The sequence below is a fragment of the Mesoplodon mirus genome, assembly GCF_964341445.2.
Source record: "Mesoplodon mirus genome assembly, chromosome: 3".
In the NCBI taxonomy this organism is placed as follows: Eukaryota; Metazoa; Chordata; class Mammalia; order Artiodactyla; family Ziphiidae; genus Mesoplodon; species Mesoplodon mirus.
The window spans coordinates 102,521,517-102,543,748 of NC_138978.1; the positions used below are offsets into that span (position 1 = coordinate 102,521,517).

Below are 22,232 nucleotides of genomic sequence, written 5' to 3' on the forward strand. Positions count from 1 at the left end.
CCTTTGTTTTCTTTTTAATTCCTTTTTAAGGTATTTCCTCTGTTTCAGTAATGTCCTGTGTATGTTACTGTTTGAAGGGCTAGAGAGGATTAGAATGGTTCCATATAACCTTGAACCAAGATCAGTAAATAGGTCACAGACTCAATTGCCTGCAAAGGTCCTCCTGACTAGATCAGTGTGGAAATTGTAGTGAAATTAATAGGCCCAACAGTGTTAAGGGGACAGCTGCTAGTCAATTCCAGCTAAGTGTTGCCTGGCAGGAATGAGGATCCAGGGCCGCCTCTTTTTTCAAGAGAAGCTGCAAAGTCCTGGGTTTCATATAAAATCTTCTGATTTTTAAATGTTGGTGGTTAATTCTTCTTTTTTTTTTTAAACTGTATGAAGAAACAGAGTATCTGTGCAGGACTTTAGTCTGTGATGTTTGCTTTAGTAGGATAGATTTTTATCTCAGTATGAAGAACTCTGTACAGTTATTCAAAATGAAGTATGCTACCTCAAGAGGTGAGCTCTCTCTTCCTCATGGCGTTCAAATACAGACTGAATGATTACAGACTGAACCCTGGGAAGGATGCCATGGAAAGAAAATGGGGTAGTTGAACTGCAAGACCTATCCCTGAGACTTTATTTATAATATACTGCATGTTTAAAAAGGATGTTTTCCATTTTAAAACTTGACTCTTGAGTTCATTATTATCTGGTTATTCTAACACAGTCGTCCCTTGATACCTGCAGGGGTTTGGTTCTAGGATCCCTGTGGATACCAAAAGCCATGGAAGCTCAAGTCTCTTATGTAAAATGGTGTAGTACAGTCGGCTGTATCCGGGGGGTTTCTCAGATCACGGTTGAATCCACGGATGTGGAACCTGAAGCAGGCCATCTAGTATTATGATAGTTTGTTCTTTATAAGAAAGACCAAATAAATCCAAAGCATTGTTTATGCCTTTAATTACTACTAGATAGATTTTATTCTTCACACAGACCTCCTTTCAGATAACTGCATGTTAGCTTTGAATTATCTTGTAGAATTGGTGAAGGAAGAGCATGTTGGAGCTTAGGAAATGCATACACAGCTCTAGGAAATCATGATCAAGCGATGCATTTTGCTGAAAAGCACTTGGAAATTTCAAGAGAGGTATGAAACTAAAAAATTATTATCTGTGCTATTGTGATTCACAGATCTGCAGCCCTATTATTTCTCTAGAATGCTCCTATATGGCTGAGTAATAAATTTAATTATATATTGTTCTCTTGGCATAAGAACTGCACAGAGCATTTTGAGATACAGATCAGCGGTATGTTTGCACTGGCCTTGATGTAGGAAGACAGGAAGGAAAGGCTGAGCATGGAGGAATGGGAGAATTACTAACATGTGCCTCCACTGTCCCCCCATCTCTACGTGGAAAAGTAGCATGGTATGAAAGGAAGAACATGGCTCTTAGAATCAAGGACTGCTTCCTGTTACAGTTCTGCCATTTGCTGGCTATTTGAGCTTGGAAGCTTTTCTGAGCATCATTTCTCTCATCTGTAAAATGGGAATAATAATAATAATAATAATATCTGCTTTGCAAATTGTTATACAGATTAGAGATAAAGTATATAAAAGTACCTAGTATAATGTCTAGTGCTAGCTTAATAAATACTGTTATTATAGGATGGAAATACAGTATTCTAAGGAAATTGTATTCATGTGATGCCAAGTTAACGTGTCACAGAGTAACCTACTTTATTATTTAAGGTGATCATAAAGATTAAGAGCAATCTAATATTTAGAGAAGTAAAGAATTGGTAGAATGTAATTATCTGTCCTCTTGTCATATTTTAGTAACTTTTCTTCTTTAAAATACTATGAATGAAAAAACCTATTTCATTCATAGTATTATAATTTTAAAATAACTATTTTCATCTCCCTATAGTTTCTTCCAGTTTTAGGTTGACAACATTTTCAACTAATCTTCACCATTCTTTACTTTAAATACTACTCTAAAGTATAAATGCTTGTGGTTGTAGGTTGGGGATAGAAGTGGTGAACTAACAGCACAACTCAATCTCTCAGATCTTCAAATGGTTCTTGGTCTGAGCTACAGCACAAACAATTCAATGATGTCTGAAAATATTGAAGTTGATAACAGTTTGCATGGTAAGTATTAGGTCTTCAAAACCCAATTTCTTTATCCTCAAGATTTACATTTAAATTACTTATCTCATGTTTACCATATCCAGAGAGAGATATAACATAGGAAGCTCAACTTTTATACTTTTTTGCTTTACCACTGTCCCATTAATTTATCAGTATGGAATACAGTATTTTATAGCTTTTATCATGAACTTAGAAATGGTAAAGGTATAACTATTTCGTTTAAAAAATTTTTAAATACACTTAAATTCTGTATCTCTAGGCTCACTCAAAAATTTATAAATGTGAAGATGTGAAAATTAAAACATTTTATTGTTTAATCTCTTTGTTTCAGATGTCTTTACATATTTGATTTTTGTTTAGCTTTTATTCCCCCCGTTTCATTTCTAAGGGGGAATCTCAGGATTTTTTTTTTTTTAATTCAGAAAACCCAGAAATTCTCTTCAGGTGCTGATTTGGTTTTGACATTGCTATAAGAAAAAAATATGCTATAATGTCTCTGTTTCTAAGTGAAAAAATAAACACCTACTTTTGATTAAAAAAATAAAAAGGAACAAGAGTAGAACCACATTTTTGGATACCATCTATATGTAACTCTATGTGAGATCCATTTTAAAGATCCAGCCAAGGCTTAAAAAATTCTTAGTCTGAAAAAAAATTACTGAGACAGATGTTTTGAACTTGGAAGTCAGTGAAAAATCTAGCGTTTATCTTCCCAGTATCCTCCTTTAACCCATACAAAGAAAATGAAAAAGAAAAAGAAATTAGTGGCTAGTCATCTAAGACTTTGAAAGAACATTTAATTGAAAAATGATACTGAAGTATGAACAGTATAGTAAACTGGACCGTGTACTTTGTAATTGAATAATGGGCTAAAAGGTTTTCCTGTGTTTAATTTTCAAGTTGGTTAAGTTGTAATAGCTCTCATATTTTAACAAATTATCACTTGTCCTCATGGACCGCTCTAGCTATAGACCTATTCCTTTGTTCCCCTTTACAACAAAACTTGAAAATAATATCACTGTTTTTTGTCTTTACTTCCTCACCTCCCATTCTCTCTTCAAACCACTGGACTCTGGCTTTGGCCCCATCATGATACTAAAACCTTTTCAAGGTTACCAGAGAATGCCATTTTACCAAATACATTGATCAGTTTTAGATGTCAGCATATTTGATTTCTCAGCAATATTTCCTGTAGCTGATCATTCCCTCCTCATAGTGCTTTGTTCGTTTGGCCTCCAGGATCACCCTCTTCTTCTGGCTTGCCTCCACCTCACTGGCCAGTCTGTCTTCATAACTCCCCTCTCTTCCTCATCTTTCCAATCCTTGACATTTGTAGTACCTGGGGTTCTGTTGCTGGACCTCTTCTCCCTTCCCTCTTCCCTCTCTCCTTCTCTGTCTTCTGTCCATCCATATCCTTCCTTCCTTTCTGATTTTATCCTTTTTCCTCTTATCCTACACTCTAGATCAGTGCTTCTAATAGAAGTTTCTGTGAAGATGGAACTGTTCTGTATCTGTGCTGTCCAATATAGTAGCCTCTAGCCATATGTGACTGCTGAGCACTTGAAATGTGGCTAGTGCAAAAAGAAGTGAATTTTTAAATATTATTTAACTTTAATTAGTTAAAGTTTTAAAAGCCACATGTGGCTAGTGGCTACTATATCAGACAGCACAACTCTAGATGATTTCATTCAGTCGGTTGGCTTTTATATCATCTATATGCTGATTTTCAAATTGATATTTCCAGTCATAATTTCTCTCTTGAGTTGGAGTTTCATATATTTAACATTTCCACTTGAATATCTAATTGGCATCTAAAACTTAACACATCCAAAATGGATCAATTGTTTTTTTCTCCCCAAACATGTTCTTCCTTCAGTCTGCCCTATCTCAGGAAATGGTACCATGATTCACACCAGTGTTCAGGCCAAAAACCTAAGGGCCATCCTTGTTCCCTTTCTCCCACCCACTCCTACATCCAACCTATCAGAAACCCTACCTTCAAAATATATCCCTATTCTCTCTTACAGTGTACACTGCAACAATCTTAGTACAAGCTGCCAACATCTCCCAGTAGAGCATTAGCCTTGCAACTGTTTCTTTTGTTTCCGCCGTTGATCCCTCACACTGACTTCCACAGGGCTGCCAGAGTGCTTTTTTAAAATACGAATCAAGTCATGTCATATCTCTGCTCAGAACCCTCCAGTGACTTCCCATCATACCTGGAACCAAATCTTCAGTCCTCATCGTGGCTAAAAGGCCCTGTAATCTGGGCCCAGACTGCTTTATCATTTCCTCCCACACCCCCTGCTCACTTTGGCTCCATGAAGACAGGTATTTTTTGGTCTCTTAGGTTCATTGCTGTATCCCTAGTGCCTAGAAAAATCTGCTGGCTAGAGGAACTGCAAGAAAACTTGTATAGGGACTTCTCTGGCAGTCCAGTGGTTAAGACTCCGTGCTTCCACTGCAGGGGGGCACGGGTTCAATCCCTAGTCGGGGAATGAAAATCCCTTATGCCATGTGGTACAGCCAAAAGAAACAAGAAAACTTATATATTTCTGGTGTTCGCTCAGGGTGGAGAAAAGGAGTCTCCCATAAGAATCTGAATTCATAAGCCTGTCTACACACTGGTTTGGAATTTGATTTATTCTACCTGCACAGTATAAGAAAGCCCAATCCATTAAAGTGCTTTTGGGTTAGAAATACTCCTAGGGACTTAGCAGAAGTAAGATCAAATATTTTCTGGAGGTAAGCAAGCCATCCTTTATCCAGGCCTATAAAGACTCACAACAACAACAATAACAAAATTACCAAATACCTAAAGAAACAAGCCAAAATGAGTAAGAAAACAAACAAAAGCAAAATCAGGTCACCAAGATCTTCAGAGCATAAAATGACTATGATTAAATGTTTACAGGAATAACAGAATTGAAACAAAGGAATAACAAAAATGATCATGCAGATTTGAATAAATAATAATAGCTAACAATTATTGAGTGCTTACTGTGTGCCCAGGCAGTGCTTTGCCTGTTTTAACTCATTTAATCCTAACAACTCTAGGAGGCAGGAGAGGTTAAGTAAATTTCCTGGGGTTACCTTTTTAAGTGGTAGAGATGGGAGTTCAACCTAGTCAGTCTGGCTTCAGAGTCTATCTTAGCTGATACTTCTAGCTTAATGTGATTTTAACATACCTCTCAGTAATTGATAGGTAAAAATCAGGAGTCAGATATCAGTAATAATATAGAGGATTTGACCAGCACAATTAATGGGCTTGATGTGTTTTTCAAATTGTGTGTTTGACCCATTTAATGAGTTATAAAATCAATCTCAGGTGTTGCAACTATCATTAAATACATACACACACATACATACATATTAATGGAGTTGTCATACATAATAAGGGCAAGTACTGTTGTGTGGAGATTTTGTTCTACATTTGTGTAAGTGTATTTAGGGTTGCAATGCAAATGTATTTTTTAAAGTTATAGTGGATCTACATTATTATGTTAGTTTCAGGTGTACAACATAGTGATTCAAAATTTTTATAGATTATATTCCATTTAAAGTTATTATAAAACATTGGCTATATTCCCTGTGTTGTACGATATATCCTTGCATCTTATTTGTTTTATACATTGTAGTTTGTACCTCTTAATACCCTACTCCTATCTTGCCCCTCTCCTTTTCTCTCTCCCCACTGATAACCATTAGTTTCTTGCCTGTATCTGTGAGTCTGTTTTCTTATATTTATTCGTTTTATTTTTTTAGATTCCAAATGTATTTCTTAATATGGGTCACAGTTAAAAATATGGATCACACTGATTTAATGGACACACAGAATACTGTGTCAAGCAACTGATCAATTCACATTCTTTTAAAACATTCATGAAACAGGTCTAAAAATTTGACCACATGCCAAACCAACAAATTTGAAGGAATCTGTATCACATAGATTTCATGCCCTGAGCACAGTGCAATTCAGTTAGAAATTAACAAGAATATAATGTATAAAACATATTCATTTGAAAATACACACTTCTAAGTAACTTATGGTATGACTTAAGAAGAAATCATAAATTAGAAAATGACTTAGGACTGAATTATAATTTATGTTGATACAACTTACTTAGAGCAAAATTTATATTGTATCATTTTAAAGGGAAAAAGACTCAGTGACCTAAGTATCCAGCTTTTAAAAAGTTAAAAACAAACCAAAAAACTCAAAAGAAAGTAGAAGGCAAGAAATAATAGCAGAAATTAATGAATTTAAAACAAAGATTCAATAGAGAGAATTTTTAAAAACCCAAATTTGGTTCTTTAAAAAGACTAACAAATCTACAGCAAGATTATTTGAGGGAAGAAAAGAGAGAAAAGGGGATATAATGTGGATGCAGCAGACATTAAAAAGATAAGAGATTATCCTGAATAATTTTATTTGAAAACCTAGGGGAAATGGACAATTTCCAGAAAAGCAGCTTACCAAAATTGAATCTAGAAAAATCTAATGGTAGAATGTAATGTGAATGGATGGCATCTCTAATGCCTAAAACCATAGGGAAACTTGATGAGTCATTTAAAATCTTTCTACTGAGAAAATACCTGGCCAAGGTGATTTTACAAGTGTGATCTACCAAACATTTAAGAAAATTGATTCCAACCTTCCATAAATTTTTATAGGTAACTAGAAAAGTGGGAACACTTTATCAGTCTTTCTGAGAATAGTATATCCTTGATATCCAAACTAGACAAGAATAGTATGTACAAGAAAGGAAAATTACAGGCAAATCTTTACTCATGAACATAGATGCTAAAATTTTAAACAAAATATTTGCAAACCAAACCCACAGTGTATTTAAAACAAATAAATAGGAATTCAAGTGGACTGAATATCAGGAAATCAATTAATGTAATATACCAGTAAACATAGTAAAGGAGAAAATAGCTCAAATATCCAAATATATCAGTAATTCTATTAAATGTAAACATTCCATTTAAAGGACCAGGAATATCAGATTGGTAAAAGAATAAAATCCAACTAAGCCTGAAAGTAAAAGGATTGAAAAAACATACCATGGAAAAACTGATCAAGAGAAAGCTGGTACAGCTGTATTAATATCAGATTAAATGTACTTTAAGGCAAAAGACTTTGTTAGAAATGAAGACAGTCACTTCACAATGGTTAAGAATTCAATTCACCAGGAAGATAAAAGCCTTAAAGTTGTATGTATCTAGCAAGCCTAATAACAAAGCTTCAGTGTACATAAAGCAAAACTGACTAAACTAAAAGGAGAAATGGGAAAATCCAGAACCATAAGGGGAAATTTAAACACATTTCTCTCAGGAATTGCACCTATCAGAAAACTAAATATTTTAAAGGTTGTCAGTTCTTCCCAAATTGATATAAATTCAGTGTGCTGCCAAGCAAATAATGACAGTTTTTCTGTGGAACTTGACCAGGTCGTTCATGAATGTATATGAAAGAAAAAAGGGCTAAGAACTCAAAGCCAAAACATTCCTGATGAAAAACAAGAGAAGAGAAGTGCTTTCTCTACAGATATAAAGATTATAAAACTACAGTAATGAAGACAGTGTGTTACTGGCATAGAGACAAATAGACCAATGGAATGGAATATAGAGTCTATATTTATAATCCTTGCATATATGGAAATCAATATCACACAAAAATAAATTCTTGATGGATCAAGGATTTAAGTATGAAAGACAGATTTAGAGCAATAATTATGATCAGCCAGCTAACACTTGCTGAATGCTTACTACTTACCAGGCATTATACTGACCCCTTTACAGATGATGGTGCATTTATCATCACACAGTGATCTATGAGGTAGGTATAGTTGTCCTTTACAAATGAGAAAATCACTGAGAGGTAGTTGCCCAAGGTCATATCACAATGAGTGATTGGTCTGTTCAACTCAGTATGCTGTACTACCTCTGAAAATAAAGGAGAATATCTTCATGATATCAGAGAGGGTAAGGATTTCTCAAAACACAAAAACAAAACCATTACGAAAAAGATTGACACTGAAATTAAGAACTTCATTTCATTAAAAGAAACCGTAAAGAGTAAAACACAAACTGAGAGGACATTTGCCACACAGATGATTAAAAAAGGATTTGTGGGCCTCCCTGGTGGCGCAGTGGTTGAGAGTCCGCCTGCCGATGCAGGGGATACGGGTTCGTGCCCCGGTCTGGGAGGATCCCATATGCCGCGGAGCGGCTGGGCCCGTGAGCCATGGCCGCTGGGCCTGCGCATCCGGAGCCTGTGCTCCGCAACGGGAGAGGCCACAACAGTGAGAGGCCCGCATACCGCAAAAAGAAAAAAAAAAAAAAAAAAAAGGATTTGTATCCTCAATTTATAAGAACTCCTATGAATTAAAAACAAGACAAATAACCTAACTAAAAGATAGGCAAAAGTGATGAACAGAAGAAACACAAATAGCCCATAAATAATGTGAAAAGGTATTTAACTAATCAGGGAAAACCATAGTGAGGTAATATTGATGGATGAGGTAGATGAAAATTAAAAGGCCTGATAACACCAGTATTGAAACAATACAGGTAATAGAAACTTTTATGCAGTGTTGATAGGAGTAGAAATTGGTTATTCAAAAGAGTAGTCTGGCAATATTCTGGTAGAGTTGAAGATGTACCAACCGTATGATCTAGCAGTTCCACTCCCAGTTACACTCATCTGTTATCCAGACTGGAACAAAGTCTTGCTCATGTACACGAGATATTTCCAAGAATTTCTGTAATAATATTGCTTACAGCTGTGATAAAGCGAAAGAGAGGCATGGACATATATACACTACCAAACGTAAGGTAGATAGATAGTGGGAAGCAGCCGCAGAGCACAGGGAGATCAGCTCGGTGCTTTGTGACCGCCTGGAGGGGTGGGATGGGGAGGGTGGGAGGGAGGGAGATGCATGAGGGAAGGGATGTGGGAACAGATGTATATGTATGACTGATTCACTTTGTTATAAAGCAGAAACTAATAAAAAAATAATAATAATATTGCTTACAATGACAAATGATTGGAAGCAACCTAAATAGCTGTCACCAATAGAAAGGGTATATGCTTTCCTAGTCCTAAAATCGCAATGAAAATTAAACTACTCATACCAACTTGGATGAATCTCACAAACATGAAGTTGCTCAAAGTAAGCAAGTTAGAGAACATACACAGTATGAGACCACTTATGCAATGTTATATAATAAGCTCCATTGCTTAGAGATATATACATATGTAATGAAAATATAAAAACTTAGGGAGGAAGAGGGAAGTTATGGGGGGAATTACAAAAGGGGGAGTTAATGTGTTGTGGTTTCTTTTTCTTTTTTTCTTTTGGCTTCTCAGAGTTCTTCTATTTTACAAAGTAAGCAGCACATGATACACAATTTGACTGAAATAATTTTCAGAGTTGGAAAAGTTACAGATTTTTGTGACAAGAAAACACAGGGTAGGAACTACTTATGGAAAGAAGGCAATTTCTGGAGAAACTACGTTCCCTTACCCCACCCCCATCAAGTAAAAATCTCAAAGAAAGGGACTGAAAGGGTAGCAACTGGAGAGGTTTACAGATTCACTTTGTACGCAAAGAATGACTTTACATTTCATTACTTTCTAGTGCATCCAATTTCTTTAAGAAAAATTTTTTCTCTTTATGTGAAATAGCTAAGAATAAATGAAGTAAAAGGCTTGTTACAGATGATGATTCTTCAAAAAAATTTGTAGTCATAGTTCAGATTACCTTCTCAGTGACTATGTTTTCCAGTTAAACTCTGAGAGCCCTTCAACCAGCCTCATTATTTTGTGAGCTTATTGTTTTAGAAGATGTATTTATTTCATTCTTTATCTTCAAGAGTTTCTTATCAGGGAAGAAAATTCTTGACATCATAAACAGTAACAACCACATTATGTGAGTATTTGTTTTCTGATGGTATGTATTCAAAAGTAATTTAATATTTTTAATCTATTTCCTACAACACTATTCCCAGAATAAAACTGTCTGAATAGAATAAGGTGTGGGAGCCAGTTCCTACTATCACCATGCCTCAAAGAAGATCATTAGAGCACTTCATGTTTAAAATGGAGCTTATAAAGTGGAGCAACAATCATGTTTTTTAACATATTTATTGGAGTATAATTGCTTTACATTGGTGTGTTAGTTTCTGCTATATAACAGTGAATTAGCTATACATATACATACATCCCCATATCTCCTCCCTCTTGCTTCTCCCTCCCACCCTCCCTATCCCACCCTTCTAGGTGGACACGAAGCACAGAGCTGATCTCCCTGTGCTATGTGGCTGCTTCCCACTACCTAGCTATTTTACATTTCGAAGTGTATATATGTCCATGCCACTCTCTCACTTTGTCCCAGCTTACCCTTCCCCCTCCCCATGTCCTCAAGTCCATTCTCTATGTCTGTGTCTTTATTCCTGTCCTGCCCCTAGGTTCTTCAGAACTTTTTTTTTTTTTTTTAGATTCCACATATATGTGTTAGCATACGGTATTTGTTTTTCTCTTTCTGACTTACTTCACTCTGTGTGACAGAATCTAGGTGCATCCACCTCACTGCAAATAACTCAATTTCGTTTCTTTTTATGGCTGAGTAATATTCCATTGTATATATGTACCACATCTTGTTTATCCATTCATCTGTCAATGGACACTTAGTTGCTTCCATGTCCTGGCTATTGTAAATTGAGCTGCAATGAACATTGTGGTATATGACTCTTTTTGAATTATGGTTTTCTCAGGGTATATGCCCAGTAGTGGGATTGCTGGGTCGTATGGTAGTTCTATTTGTAGTTTTTTAAGGAACCTCCATACTGTTCTACATAGTGGCTGTATCAATTTACATTCCCACCAACAGTGCAAGAGGGTTCCCTTTTCTCCACACCCTCTCCAGCATTTATTGTTTGTAGATTTTTTTATGATGGCCATTCTGACCAGTGTGAGGTGACATCTCACTGTAGTTTTATTTGCATTTCTCTAATGAGTAAAGATGTTGAGCATCCTTTCATGTGTTTGTTGGCAATGTGTATATCTTCTTTGGAGAAATGTCTATTTAGGCCTTCTGCCCATTTTTGGATTGGGTTGTTTGTTTTCTTGATACTGAGCTGCATAAGCTATTTGTATATTTTGGAGATTAATCCTTTGTCAGTTGCTTCATTTGCAAATATTTTCTCCCATTCTGAGGGTTGTCTCTTCGTCTTGCTTATGGTTTCCTTTGCTGTGCAAAAGCTTTTAAGTTTCATTAGGTCCCATTTGTTTTTGTTTTTCCATTTCTCTAGGAGGTGGGTCAAAAAGGATCTTGCTGTAATTTATGTCATGGAGTATTCTGCCTATGTTTTCCTCTAAGAGTTTGATAGTGTCTGGCCTTACATTTAGGTCTTTCATCCATTTTGAGTTTATTTTTGTGTATGGTGTTAAAGAGTGTTCTAATTTCATTCTCTTACATGTACCTGTCCAGTTTTCCCAGCACCACTTATTGAAGAGGCTGTCTTTTCTCCATTGTATATTCTTGCCTCCATTATCAAAGATAAGGTGACCATATGTGTGTGGGTTTATCTCTGGGCTTTCTATCCTGTTCCATTGATCTATATTTCTGTTTTTGTGGCAGTACCATACTGTCTTGATTACTGTAGCTTTGTAGTATAGTCCGAAGTCAGAGAGCCTGATTCCTCCAGCTCCATTTTTCTTTCTCAGTATTGCTTTGGCTATTTGGGGTCTTTTGTGTTTCCATACAAATTGTGAAATTTTTTGTTCTAGTTCTGTGAAAAATGCCATTGGTAGTTTGATAGGGATTGCATTGAATCTGTAGATTGCCTTGGGTAGTTTCTGGTAGCATCTTTAGGATTCTCTATGTATAGTATCATGTCATCTGCAAACAGTGACAGTTTTACTTCTTCTTTTCTGATTTGGATTCCTTTTATTTATTTTTCTTCTCTGATTGCTGTGGCTAAAACTTCCAAAACTATGTTGAATAAGAGTGGTGAGAGTGGGCAACCTTTTCTTCTTTCTGATCTTAGTGGAAATGGAAACTAGTTTTACACCATTAAGAACGATATTGGCTGTGGGTTTGTCATATATGGCCTTTATTATGTTGAGGTAAGTTCCCTTTATGCCTGCTTTCTGGAGGGTTTTTATCATATATGGGTGTTCAATTTTGTTGAAAGCTTTTTCTGCATCTATTGAGATGATCATATGGTTTTTCTCCTTCAATTTGTTAATATGGTGTATCACATTGATCGATTTGCATATACTGAAGAATCCTTGCATTCGTGGGATGAACCCCACTTGATCATGGTGTATGATCCTTTTAATGTGCTGTTGGATTCTGTTTGCTAGTATTTTGTTGAGGATTTTTGCATCTATGTTCATCAGTGATATTGGCCTGTAGTTTTTTTTGTGGTATCTTTGTCTGGTTTTGGTATCAGGGTGACGGTGGCATCGTAGAATGAGTTTGGGAGTGTTCCTCCCTCTGCTATATTTTGGAAGAGTTTGAGAAGGATAGGTGTTAGCTCTCCTCTAAATGTTTGATAGAATTCGCCTGTGAAGCCATCTGGTCCTGGGCTTTTGTTTGTTGGAAGATTTTTAATCACAATTTCAATTTCAGTGCTTGTGATTGGTCTATTTATATGTTCTGTTTCTTCCTGGTTCAGTCTCGGAAGGTTGTGGTTTTCTAAGAATTTGTCCATTTCTTCCAGGTTGTCCATCTTATTGGCATAGTGTTGCTTGTAGTAATCTCTCATTATCCTTTGTATTTCTGCGATGTCAGTTGTTACTTCTTTTTCATTTCTAATTCTATTGATTTGAGTCTTCTCCCTTTTTTTCTTGATGAGTCTGGCTAATGGCTTATCAATTTTGTTTATCTTCTCAAAGAACCAGCTTTTAGTTTTGTTGATATTTGCTATTGTTTGCTTAATTTCTTTTTCATTTACTTCTGATCTGACCTTTATGATTTCTTTCCTCCTGCTAACTTTGGGGTTATTTTGTTCTTCTTTCGCTAATTGCTTTAGCTGTAAGTTTAGGTTGTTTATTTGAGATATTTCTTGTTTCTTGAGTAGGATTGTATTGGTATAAACTTCACTGTTAGAACTGCTTTTGCTGCATCCCATATGTTTTGGGTCATTGTGTTTTCATTGTCATTTGTTTCTAGGTATTTTTGATTTCTTCAGTGATCTCTTGGTTATGTAGTAACATATTGTTTAGCCTTTATGTGTTTGTATTTTTTACAGATTTTTTTCCTGTAATTGATATCTAGTCTCATAGTGTTGTGGTCAGAAAAGATACTTGATATGATGTCAATTTTCTTAAATTTACCAAGGCTTGATTTGTGACCCAAGATATGATCTATCCTGGAGAATGTTCCATGAGCACTTCAGAAGAAAGTGTAATCTGTTTTTGGATGGAATGTCCTATAAATATCAATTAAGTCCATCTTGTTTAATGTATCACTTAAAGCTTGTATTTCCTTATTTACTTTCATTTTGGATGATCTGTCCATTGGTGAAAGTGAGGTGTTAAAGTCCCCTACTATGATTTTGTTACTGTTGAGTTCCCCTTTAATGGCTGTTAGCATTTGCCTTATGTATTGAGGTGCTCGTATGTTGGGTGCATAAATATTTACAACTGTTATATCTTCTTCTTGGATCGATCCCTTGATCATTAGGTAGTGTCCTTCTTTGTCTCTTGTAATAATCTTTATTTTAAAGTCTGTTTTGTCTGACATGAGAATTGCTACTCCAGCTTTCTTTTGGTTTCCATTTGCATGGAATATCTTTTTCCATCCCCTCGCTTTCAGTCTGTATGTGTCCCTAGGTCTGAAGTGGGTCTCTTGTAGACAGCATATGTACAGGTCTTGTTTTTGTATCCATTCAGCCAGTCTGTGTCTTTTGGTTGGAGCATTTAATCCATTTACACTTAAGGTAGTTATCAATATGTATGTTCCTATTACCATTTTCTTAACTGTTTTGGGTTTTTAATTGTAAGTCTTTTCCTTCTCTTGTGTTTCCTGCCTAGAGAAGTTCCTTTAGCATTTATTGTAGAGCTGGTTTGGTGGTGCTGAATTCTCTTAGCTTTTGCTTGTCTGTAAAGGTTTTAATTTCTCCGTCAAATCTGAATGAGATCCTTGCTGGGTAGAGTAATCTTGGTTGTAGGTTTTTCCCTTTCATCACTTTAAATATGTCCCGACACTCCCTTCTGGCTTGCAGAGTTTCTGCTGAAAGATCAGCTGTTAACCTTATGGGGATTCCCTTGTATGTTAATTGTTGCTTTTCACTTGCTGCTTTTAATATTTTTTCTTTGTATTTAATTTTTGATAGTTTGATTAATACTTGTCTTGGCGTGTTTCTCCTTGGATTTATCCTGTGTGGGACTCTCTGTGCTTCCTGGACTTGATTGACTATTTCCTTTCTCATGTTAGGGAAATTTTCAACTATAATCTCTTCAAATATTTTCTCAGTGTCTTTTTTTTCTCTTCTTCTTCTGGGATCCCTATAATTCGAATGTTGGTGTGTTTAATGTTGTCCCAGAGGTCTCAGAGATTGTCCTCAATTCTTTTCATTCTTTTTTCTTCATTCTGCTCTGTGGTAGTTATTTCCACTATTTTATTTTCCAGGTCACTTATCCGTTCATCTGCCTCAGTTATTCTGCTATTGATTCCTTCTAGAGAATTTTTTATTTCATTTATTGTGTTGTCCATCACTGTTTGTTTGCTCTTTAGTTCTTCTAGGTCCTTGTTAAACGTTTCTGATGTTTTCTCCATTCTATTTCCAAGATTTTGGATCATCTTTACTGTCATTACTCTGAATTCTTTTTCAGGTAGACTGCCTATTTCCTCTTCATTTGTTTGGTCTGGTGTGTTTTTGCCTTGTTCCTTCCTCTGCTGTGTATTTCTCTATTCTCGTTTTGCTTAACTTACTGTGTTTGGGGTCTCCGTTTCGCAGGTTGCAGGTTCATAGTTCCCATTGTTTTTGGTATCTGCTCCCAGTGGGTAAGGTTGGTTCAGTGGGTTGTGTAGGCTTCCTGGTGGAGGGGAATGGTGCCTGTGTTCTTGTGAATGAGACTGGATCTTGTGTTTCTGGTGGGCAGGACCACGTCCGGTGGTGTGTTTTGGGGTGTCTGTGACCTTGTTATGATATTAGGCAGCCTCTCTGCTAATTCGTGGGGTTGTGTTCCTGTCTTGCTAGTTGTTTGGCATAGGGTGTCCAGCACTGTAGCTTGCTGGTTGTTGAGTGGAGCTGGGTCTTAGTGTTGAGATGGAGATCTCTGGGCGAGCTTTCACTGTTTGATATTACTTGGGGCCGGGAGATCTCTGGTGGTCCAGTGTCCTGAACTCGGCTCTCCCACCTCAGAGGCACAGGCCTGACACCTGGCCGGAGCACCAAGACCCTGTCAGCCACACGGCTCTGATGAAAAGGGAGAAAAAGAAAGAAAGAAAGAAAAAATAAAATAAAATAAAGTTAATAAAATAGAAAAAAATTTATTAAAAATAAAAAAGTAATTTTAAAAAAAGAGAAATAAAGAAGAGAGCAACCAAACCAAAAACCAAATCGACCAATGATAACAAGAACTAAAAACTATAACTACTAAAAAATAAAATAAAACTAAATGGACAGTCAGAACCCTAGGACAAATGGCAGAAGCAAAGCTGTACAGACAAAATCACAGAAAGAAGCGTACACATACACACTCACAAAAAGAGAAAAAGGAAAAAAGAGTATATATACATATATATATATAAAATAAAGGAAAAGAGCAACCGAATCAATAAATTGCCAATGATAATAAGCTCTAAATAGTAAACTAAGATAAACATAAAACCAGAAACAAATTAGATACAGAAAGCAAACCCCAAGTCTACAGTTGCTCCCAAAGTCCACCACTTCAATTTTGGGATGATTCGTTGTCTATTCAGGTATTCCACAAGTTGACTGAGAGTACATCAAGTTGACTGTGGAGATTTAATCCACTGCTTCTGAGGCTGCTGGTAGAGATTTCCCTTTCTCTTCTTTGTTCTCACAGCTCCCGGGGTTCAGCTTTGGATTTGGACCCGCCTTTGCGTGTAGGTCGCCTGAGGGCGTCTGTTCTTTGTTCAGACAGGACGGGGTTAAAGGAGCAGCTGATTTGGGGGCTCTGGCTCACTCAGGCTGGGGGGAGGGAGGGGTACGGAATGCGGGGCGAGTCTGCAGTGGCAGAGGCCAGCGTGACGTTGCAACAACCTGAGGTGCGCTGTGTGTTCTCCTGGGGAAGTTGTCCCTGGATCATGGGGCCCTGGCAGTGGCGGGCTGCACAGGCTCCCAAGAGGGGAGGTGTGGATAGTAACCTGTGCTTGCACACAGGCTTCTTGGTGGCTGCAAGAGCAGCCTTAGCGTCTCATGCCCATCTCTGCTGTCCATGCTGATAGCTGCGGCTGGGACCCGTCTCTGGAGCTTGTTTAGGCAGTGCTCTGAATCCCTTCTCCTTGCACACCCCGAAACAATGGTCTCTTGACTCTTAGGCAGGTCCAGACTTTTTCCTGGACTCCCTCCCGGCGAGCTGTGGTGCACTAGCCCCCTTCAGGCTGTGTTCACGCAGCCAACCCCAGTCCTCTCCCTGGGATCCGACCTCCAAAGCCCGAGCTCAGCTCCCAGCCTCCACCTGCCGCAGCAGGTGAGCAGAGAAGGCTCTGGGGCTGGTGAGTGCTGGTCGGCACCAATCCTCTGTGCGGGAATCTCTCTGCTTTGCCCTCCACACCCCTGTTGCTGCACTCTCCTCCGTGGCTCTGAAGCTTCTCCCCCGCCACCCCCCGCCATCTCCGCCAGTGAAGGGGCTTCCTAGTGTGTGGAAACTTTTCCTCCTTCACAGCTCCCTCCCACTGGTGCAGGTCCCGTCCCTATTCTTTTGTCTCTTTTTCTTTTTTCTTTTGCCCTACCCAGGTACGTGGGGATGTTTCTTGCCTTTTGGGAAGTCTTAGGTCTTCTGCCAAAGTTAAATAGGTGTTCTGTAGGAGTTGTTCCACATGTAGATGTATTTCTGATGTATTTGTGGGGAGGAAGGTGATCTCCACATCTTACTCCTCCGCCATCTTGAAGGCACCCCTCACCCACCCCGTGGTTTATTTCTGAAGCTGGCTATCAGGTATCATGTATTTCTTACATTATGCCTTTTAAAACATTAAAGATTGAATGGATATGAAAGTTCTTCATATTTAATGACAACTTTTTGAAAAAATATTTTGAAGATCTTTTTATTTAACTTTTTTCCTGACTGGCAGTAAATCTGTCATCTAATGAGATCTTAAAATGGAAACGGGTAACTCAGAAGAGTAATAATAAAGTATTGGGATGTTATTTTGAAGGCCTTATGTTTTCCTTATGTTTCTACTTACTTAAACCTCTCTACAGTTTGTTTGGGTTGTGTGTATCATATAAAACCAGTTATTATAAAAATGCCTTTTCTAAATTAAGGGGTAGTTAGTAACCAAAGTTAGTTTCCAACCAAAACGTTAACTTCCTTACATCAAAACGTTTTAGAGGGAGTGTATATTTTATTTTAATTTAGTTGGTGTGGAAAATTATTATTCTTGAAAGAATACATGTTTCCTCCTTCCATGTGGGTTTTTGTAGCAGACTTTAAATTTGAATAACACAGTGATGCTGAATTTTCAGTCTTAAGGGCTCCCTGGCTTACTTAAATTAACTTTTTTTTCCAAAGGTGCACGCCCCAAGTTTGGACGCCGACACAGTATGGAAAACATGGAACTTATGAAGTTAACACCAGAAAAGGTTGGCAGTTTTTATTTCTTGAACAATTATAACAAAATATTTTAGCAACTTTTAATTTAAATAAGTCTTGTCATATATGGGTATCACTTTAACATTTTCCTTTGAAAAGAATCGAGTACAATGCAAAAAGAATGTGTATGGAATGCTGCCATCTGTTTAAGTTTTATGCATATATATCCTTTGTAGATGCATAAGACATTTCTGGAATAATATATAAGATACTTGCTAGTAACGATTGCCTCTGGGAAGAGAATTGCTGTCTGGGTTAGGAGAAACACTTTTATATACTATTTTGAACTGTTTGAAGATTTTACTATTTTACCATGTACATGCATTACTTTGTTTTTTTAATTAAAAGAAGAACAGGAAAATCAGAAAAGGATTAGGAAGCTTTTTTCAACTAAATAACAGCAACATTATTGGCAAGATTAATGATATGTATGATCAAGCTAGTGTTTTTAGCTGCATTTTTGAAAAGCATTTTTTTTAACAAAGGAATAACTGTTCAAGATGCATCTTCTCTAGGTTTTTTTTTTTAAGTAACAGAGAAGGGGCTTATATATAATTGGAAAAAGGTTATTGAAGAACAAATCTAGGCTGCTTTCTTCTACCTCCATTTATCTTAATTTTACATTGTTAAGGTATGCTCTTACTCCTTTATGGTGTATTTCTTGAAACACTTTTTATAAAATGTGTTTATTGTAGTAACTTTGGAAACTTCCAACAAGGAAATTAAAATTATCAGTAATCCCACCTCCCAGTAGTAACCAAAATTAATGTTTTTGTATTTATTTGTCTTGCATTTTCATATGAATATCATATTATAGATACTATTTTATAAGACATAGTAATATATCAACATCTTTCCATGTAATGAAATATTCTTCTGCCCTATTATAATAGGCATATTATTTTTTAATATTGACATTTTTTGTGTAAGTAGTCTTCATAAGACCAACATCTGATTTGAACTAATATCCAATATTTTTTTATTCCAAACAGTTACAGTTTTTTAAAAACTTCTGGTTAACTTCTGAAGGGCTTTATGATTTCCCCCATATATTTACCTCTTATATTGGTGAGTGGTTCTCAAATCCTTAAATCTATAGATTATTTAAAAAAAAAAACAGAACACAAAAAACTTAAGTCAATTTAGATCTCCTTCATTTTTCTAGTAGGAAGGAAACTAGTAATAAGCAGCATAATTAATTTGGTGCATCTGTAGTGGTACCAACAGTAAATTCCATGAGAAGCTGACCAGATTCAACCCTGTAATTTTCCAAGAGCCTAATGATGATAAAGCTTATGTCTAATTTAAAATATGTTTAAGTGGAATTAGTTCTTTGTGATTTTTTTTTTTTACCTCATAATAAATATTTATTTGTTTTAGTTTTGGCTGCCTTGGGTCTTAGCTGAGGCATATGGGCTCCTCGTTGTGGCGCGTGGCCTCTCTAGTTGTGGCCTGTGTGCTCAGTAGTTGCAGCATGTGGGCTTAGTTGCCCTGTGGCATGTGGGATCTTAGCTCCCTGACCAGGGATCAAACCTGCGTCCCCTGCATTGGAAGATGGATTCTTAACCACTGGACCAACAGGGAAGTCCCTAACTTCCTGTTTGGAAGTCATAATAAAGTCAAAGAGTTCAGTACAGTTTTATCAACAAAAGATTACTACTGCTGTGTAAGTTTTAGATATTATTTTTTAGGGTTATAAATTCTACATACATCCAAAATTTCCAGTTGTAACAGATTTCTAAGTAACTCTTATCAAGAATAAAACTTTGGCTTCTTCTCTGACCATTTAAATTTTATTTTTATGGACTTTTGGCAAACTTTGTTTTCTTTTCTTAGGTTTTTAAAAACCTCCATTTTAATATTTTGATAATGAGAAATCCATAACACACATTTGGTACAAGCTGTTGAAAACAGTGAGTTAGGGACTTTCCTGGTGGCGCAGTGATTAAGAATCTGCCTGCCAATGCAGGGGACACTGGTTTGAGCCCTGGTCTGGGAAGATACCACATGCCACAGAACAACTAAGCCCGTGTGCCGCAACTACTGAGCCTGCGCTCTAGAGCCCATGAGCCACAACTACTGAGCCCGCATGCCACAACTACTGAAGTGTGTACCTAGGGCCCATGCTTCGCAACAAGAGAAGCCACTGCAATGAGAAGCCCGCGCACCAAAACGAAGAATAGCCCCCGCTTGCCACAACTAGACCCGCACATAGCAATGAAGACCCACTGCAGCCAAAGATAATTAATTAATTAAAAAAGAAAACAGTGAGATATACTGGCAAAAAGGAATATATTAAGAGATCTAAGCCACTCACCCCCCTCCCCACATCCAATTACTAAATGGCAGTTATATATAGCTTTGGTGTTTTTTTTTCATGTCCTGCTTTCCATTTATAATTGTGTAGGTTCAAAACTGGAACAGTGAAATTCTTGCTAAACAAAAACCTCTTATTGCCAAACCTTCTGCAAAGCTCCTCTTTGTCAACAGATTGAAGGGGAAAAAATACAAAACTAATTCCTCCACTAAAGTTCTCCAAGATGCCAGTAATTCCATCGATCATCGAATTTCAAATTCTCAAAGGGTATGTTTAAAATAAGTTTTGAGTATTGTGTTTTGAGTTTTTTATATTCATACTGGACTTCTGTAATATATTTTTAGATATTCAGTATAAAATATCTTTGTTATTCAAAGAAGTCTTCTGTATTTTCCTATCTTTTCTGTGTTCTTCAAAGCTAGAAACTATAATTACTCCATTCATAGATAAGTTGCTCCACTACTTTGGGTAGTAATTATTTCTTTGTGTTTTAAGTCACTGTTGTTTGCAAAAATACTACCTTCATTTCACCAGAGTGTCTCCCAGTAAAAATGTCCTCCATTCAGCCAAGAAGTCAGAACAAATGAAATTCAGATGTTCAAGGAGTTTTAAATACTAATTTAAAATGAAAAGTGTCTGCATGCATCAATTCCTATTTATTTCTGTTGTTAAAATTATAGAGTTAAAAACGATTTTGTTGAAAAGTGAGCATAGAAATCAGATTATTAAACATAAAAAAATATTTAGAAGTTGAAAAATACCATGGCTTTACTGGTAAGTATCAGGGGTATTTCTACCTACCCTACACTCTGATAAAAAGATCAAAATAAATTACAAAGAAGATATTTCAAATTATCAAGTCCATTTTTCAAGCAGTTGAGAACCTTTGAAAAAATTGTTAGCCTTTTATTTTTTAACAGAAATTTCTATTGGTCCTGTTGTCGGCATTTTTTTTTTTTTTTTGTATCTGCACCCTTGTAGTGTCCTTTGCCTTGGTTTTTATCAGTTTTTTACATGTTCCTTACACATGTATGACTAACAAAATTATTATTATAATTATTATTATATTATTAAAAATATTATGGGGTATATAAAAATGGTCTAAGAATATTTTTGTAGATCTGGAAGGCATATCTTTGTTCAAGGTTTGAGGTCTTAACTAAGCCCACTTAGCCCAACCAAAAATGTCCGTATTTTTGGAGCCTGTCTTTTGATATTCAGAATTTTTAATTAGAGGCTTTTTGCCCCTAGGAAAAAGTCTTTTTGTTAGTGATTAAGACAGTTGACTATAGCTTATGTACATACTTATTCCCAAACCTCAAGCTCGACATGTTAAAAATTGTGCTGTCTCAAGCCCTCCTGTTTTCCTTACTTCAATTAAAGGGATACCATGTATACTACACTGTCACCCAAGCTAGGAACGCGGGTGTCATTCTAGACTCCCTCTCCTTCATTGACCACATCCAGTTAATCCCTGTATCACTCAGATCTGCCCTCACCACCCTCCCCCCACCTTTAAAAAAAATCTCTGCTACTGTGTGTTAGTTCTTAATGTACTGCTTTATCTCTTACCCAGATTTCTGGAATAGGCACCTGAACTGACCCCTTTCCTTCCATTATTAACCCTTGCAATCAATTGGAAGGGCCAGTTCTGTTTCTGTACAAAACCACTTAAAATTGGCTATTACCAGTGCTTCTCTTATGTCACATAGGATGTCTTTAACTTGTATGTCATACAGAGGTCCTTATGTTGGTCTCTTCTTCCCCTCCCCTTTTCACCACCCCTGCATATCCTTCAGTTCATTATCCCCTAAATACTACAAAGCTTTGGAATTGCGCATTAATCAGTGTGAAACATCTCTACCCTGCAAATGCTTATTCACTCTCCAGGAACCGACTCAAATATCACATAAGTTTCTGCTGTTTCACTTAAGAATTAGTTACACCCTTCTCCCAAGGCTCATAACAGTTTG

At 36.7% G+C, this 22,232-nt stretch overlaps 1 protein-coding gene across 2 annotated transcripts in view; it reads left to right on the forward strand.

The window, feature by feature from the left end:
• GPSM2 (G protein signaling modulator 2) overlaps positions 1-22,232 on the forward strand; it is a 62,512-nt gene that overhangs the window by 27,919 nt on the left and 12,361 nt on the right. For both annotated transcript variants that reach the window (XM_082612679.1, XM_082612680.1), the window contains 4 exons: positions 1,024-1,132; positions 2,008-2,137; positions 17,862-17,932; positions 20,350-20,526. In XM_082612679.1, the coding sequence (XP_082468805.1) occupies positions 1,024-1,132; positions 2,008-2,137; positions 17,862-17,932; positions 20,350-20,526 (487 nt within the window). The remainder of the gene's footprint in view (positions 1-1,023; positions 1,133-2,007; positions 2,138-17,861; positions 17,933-20,349; positions 20,527-22,232) is intronic.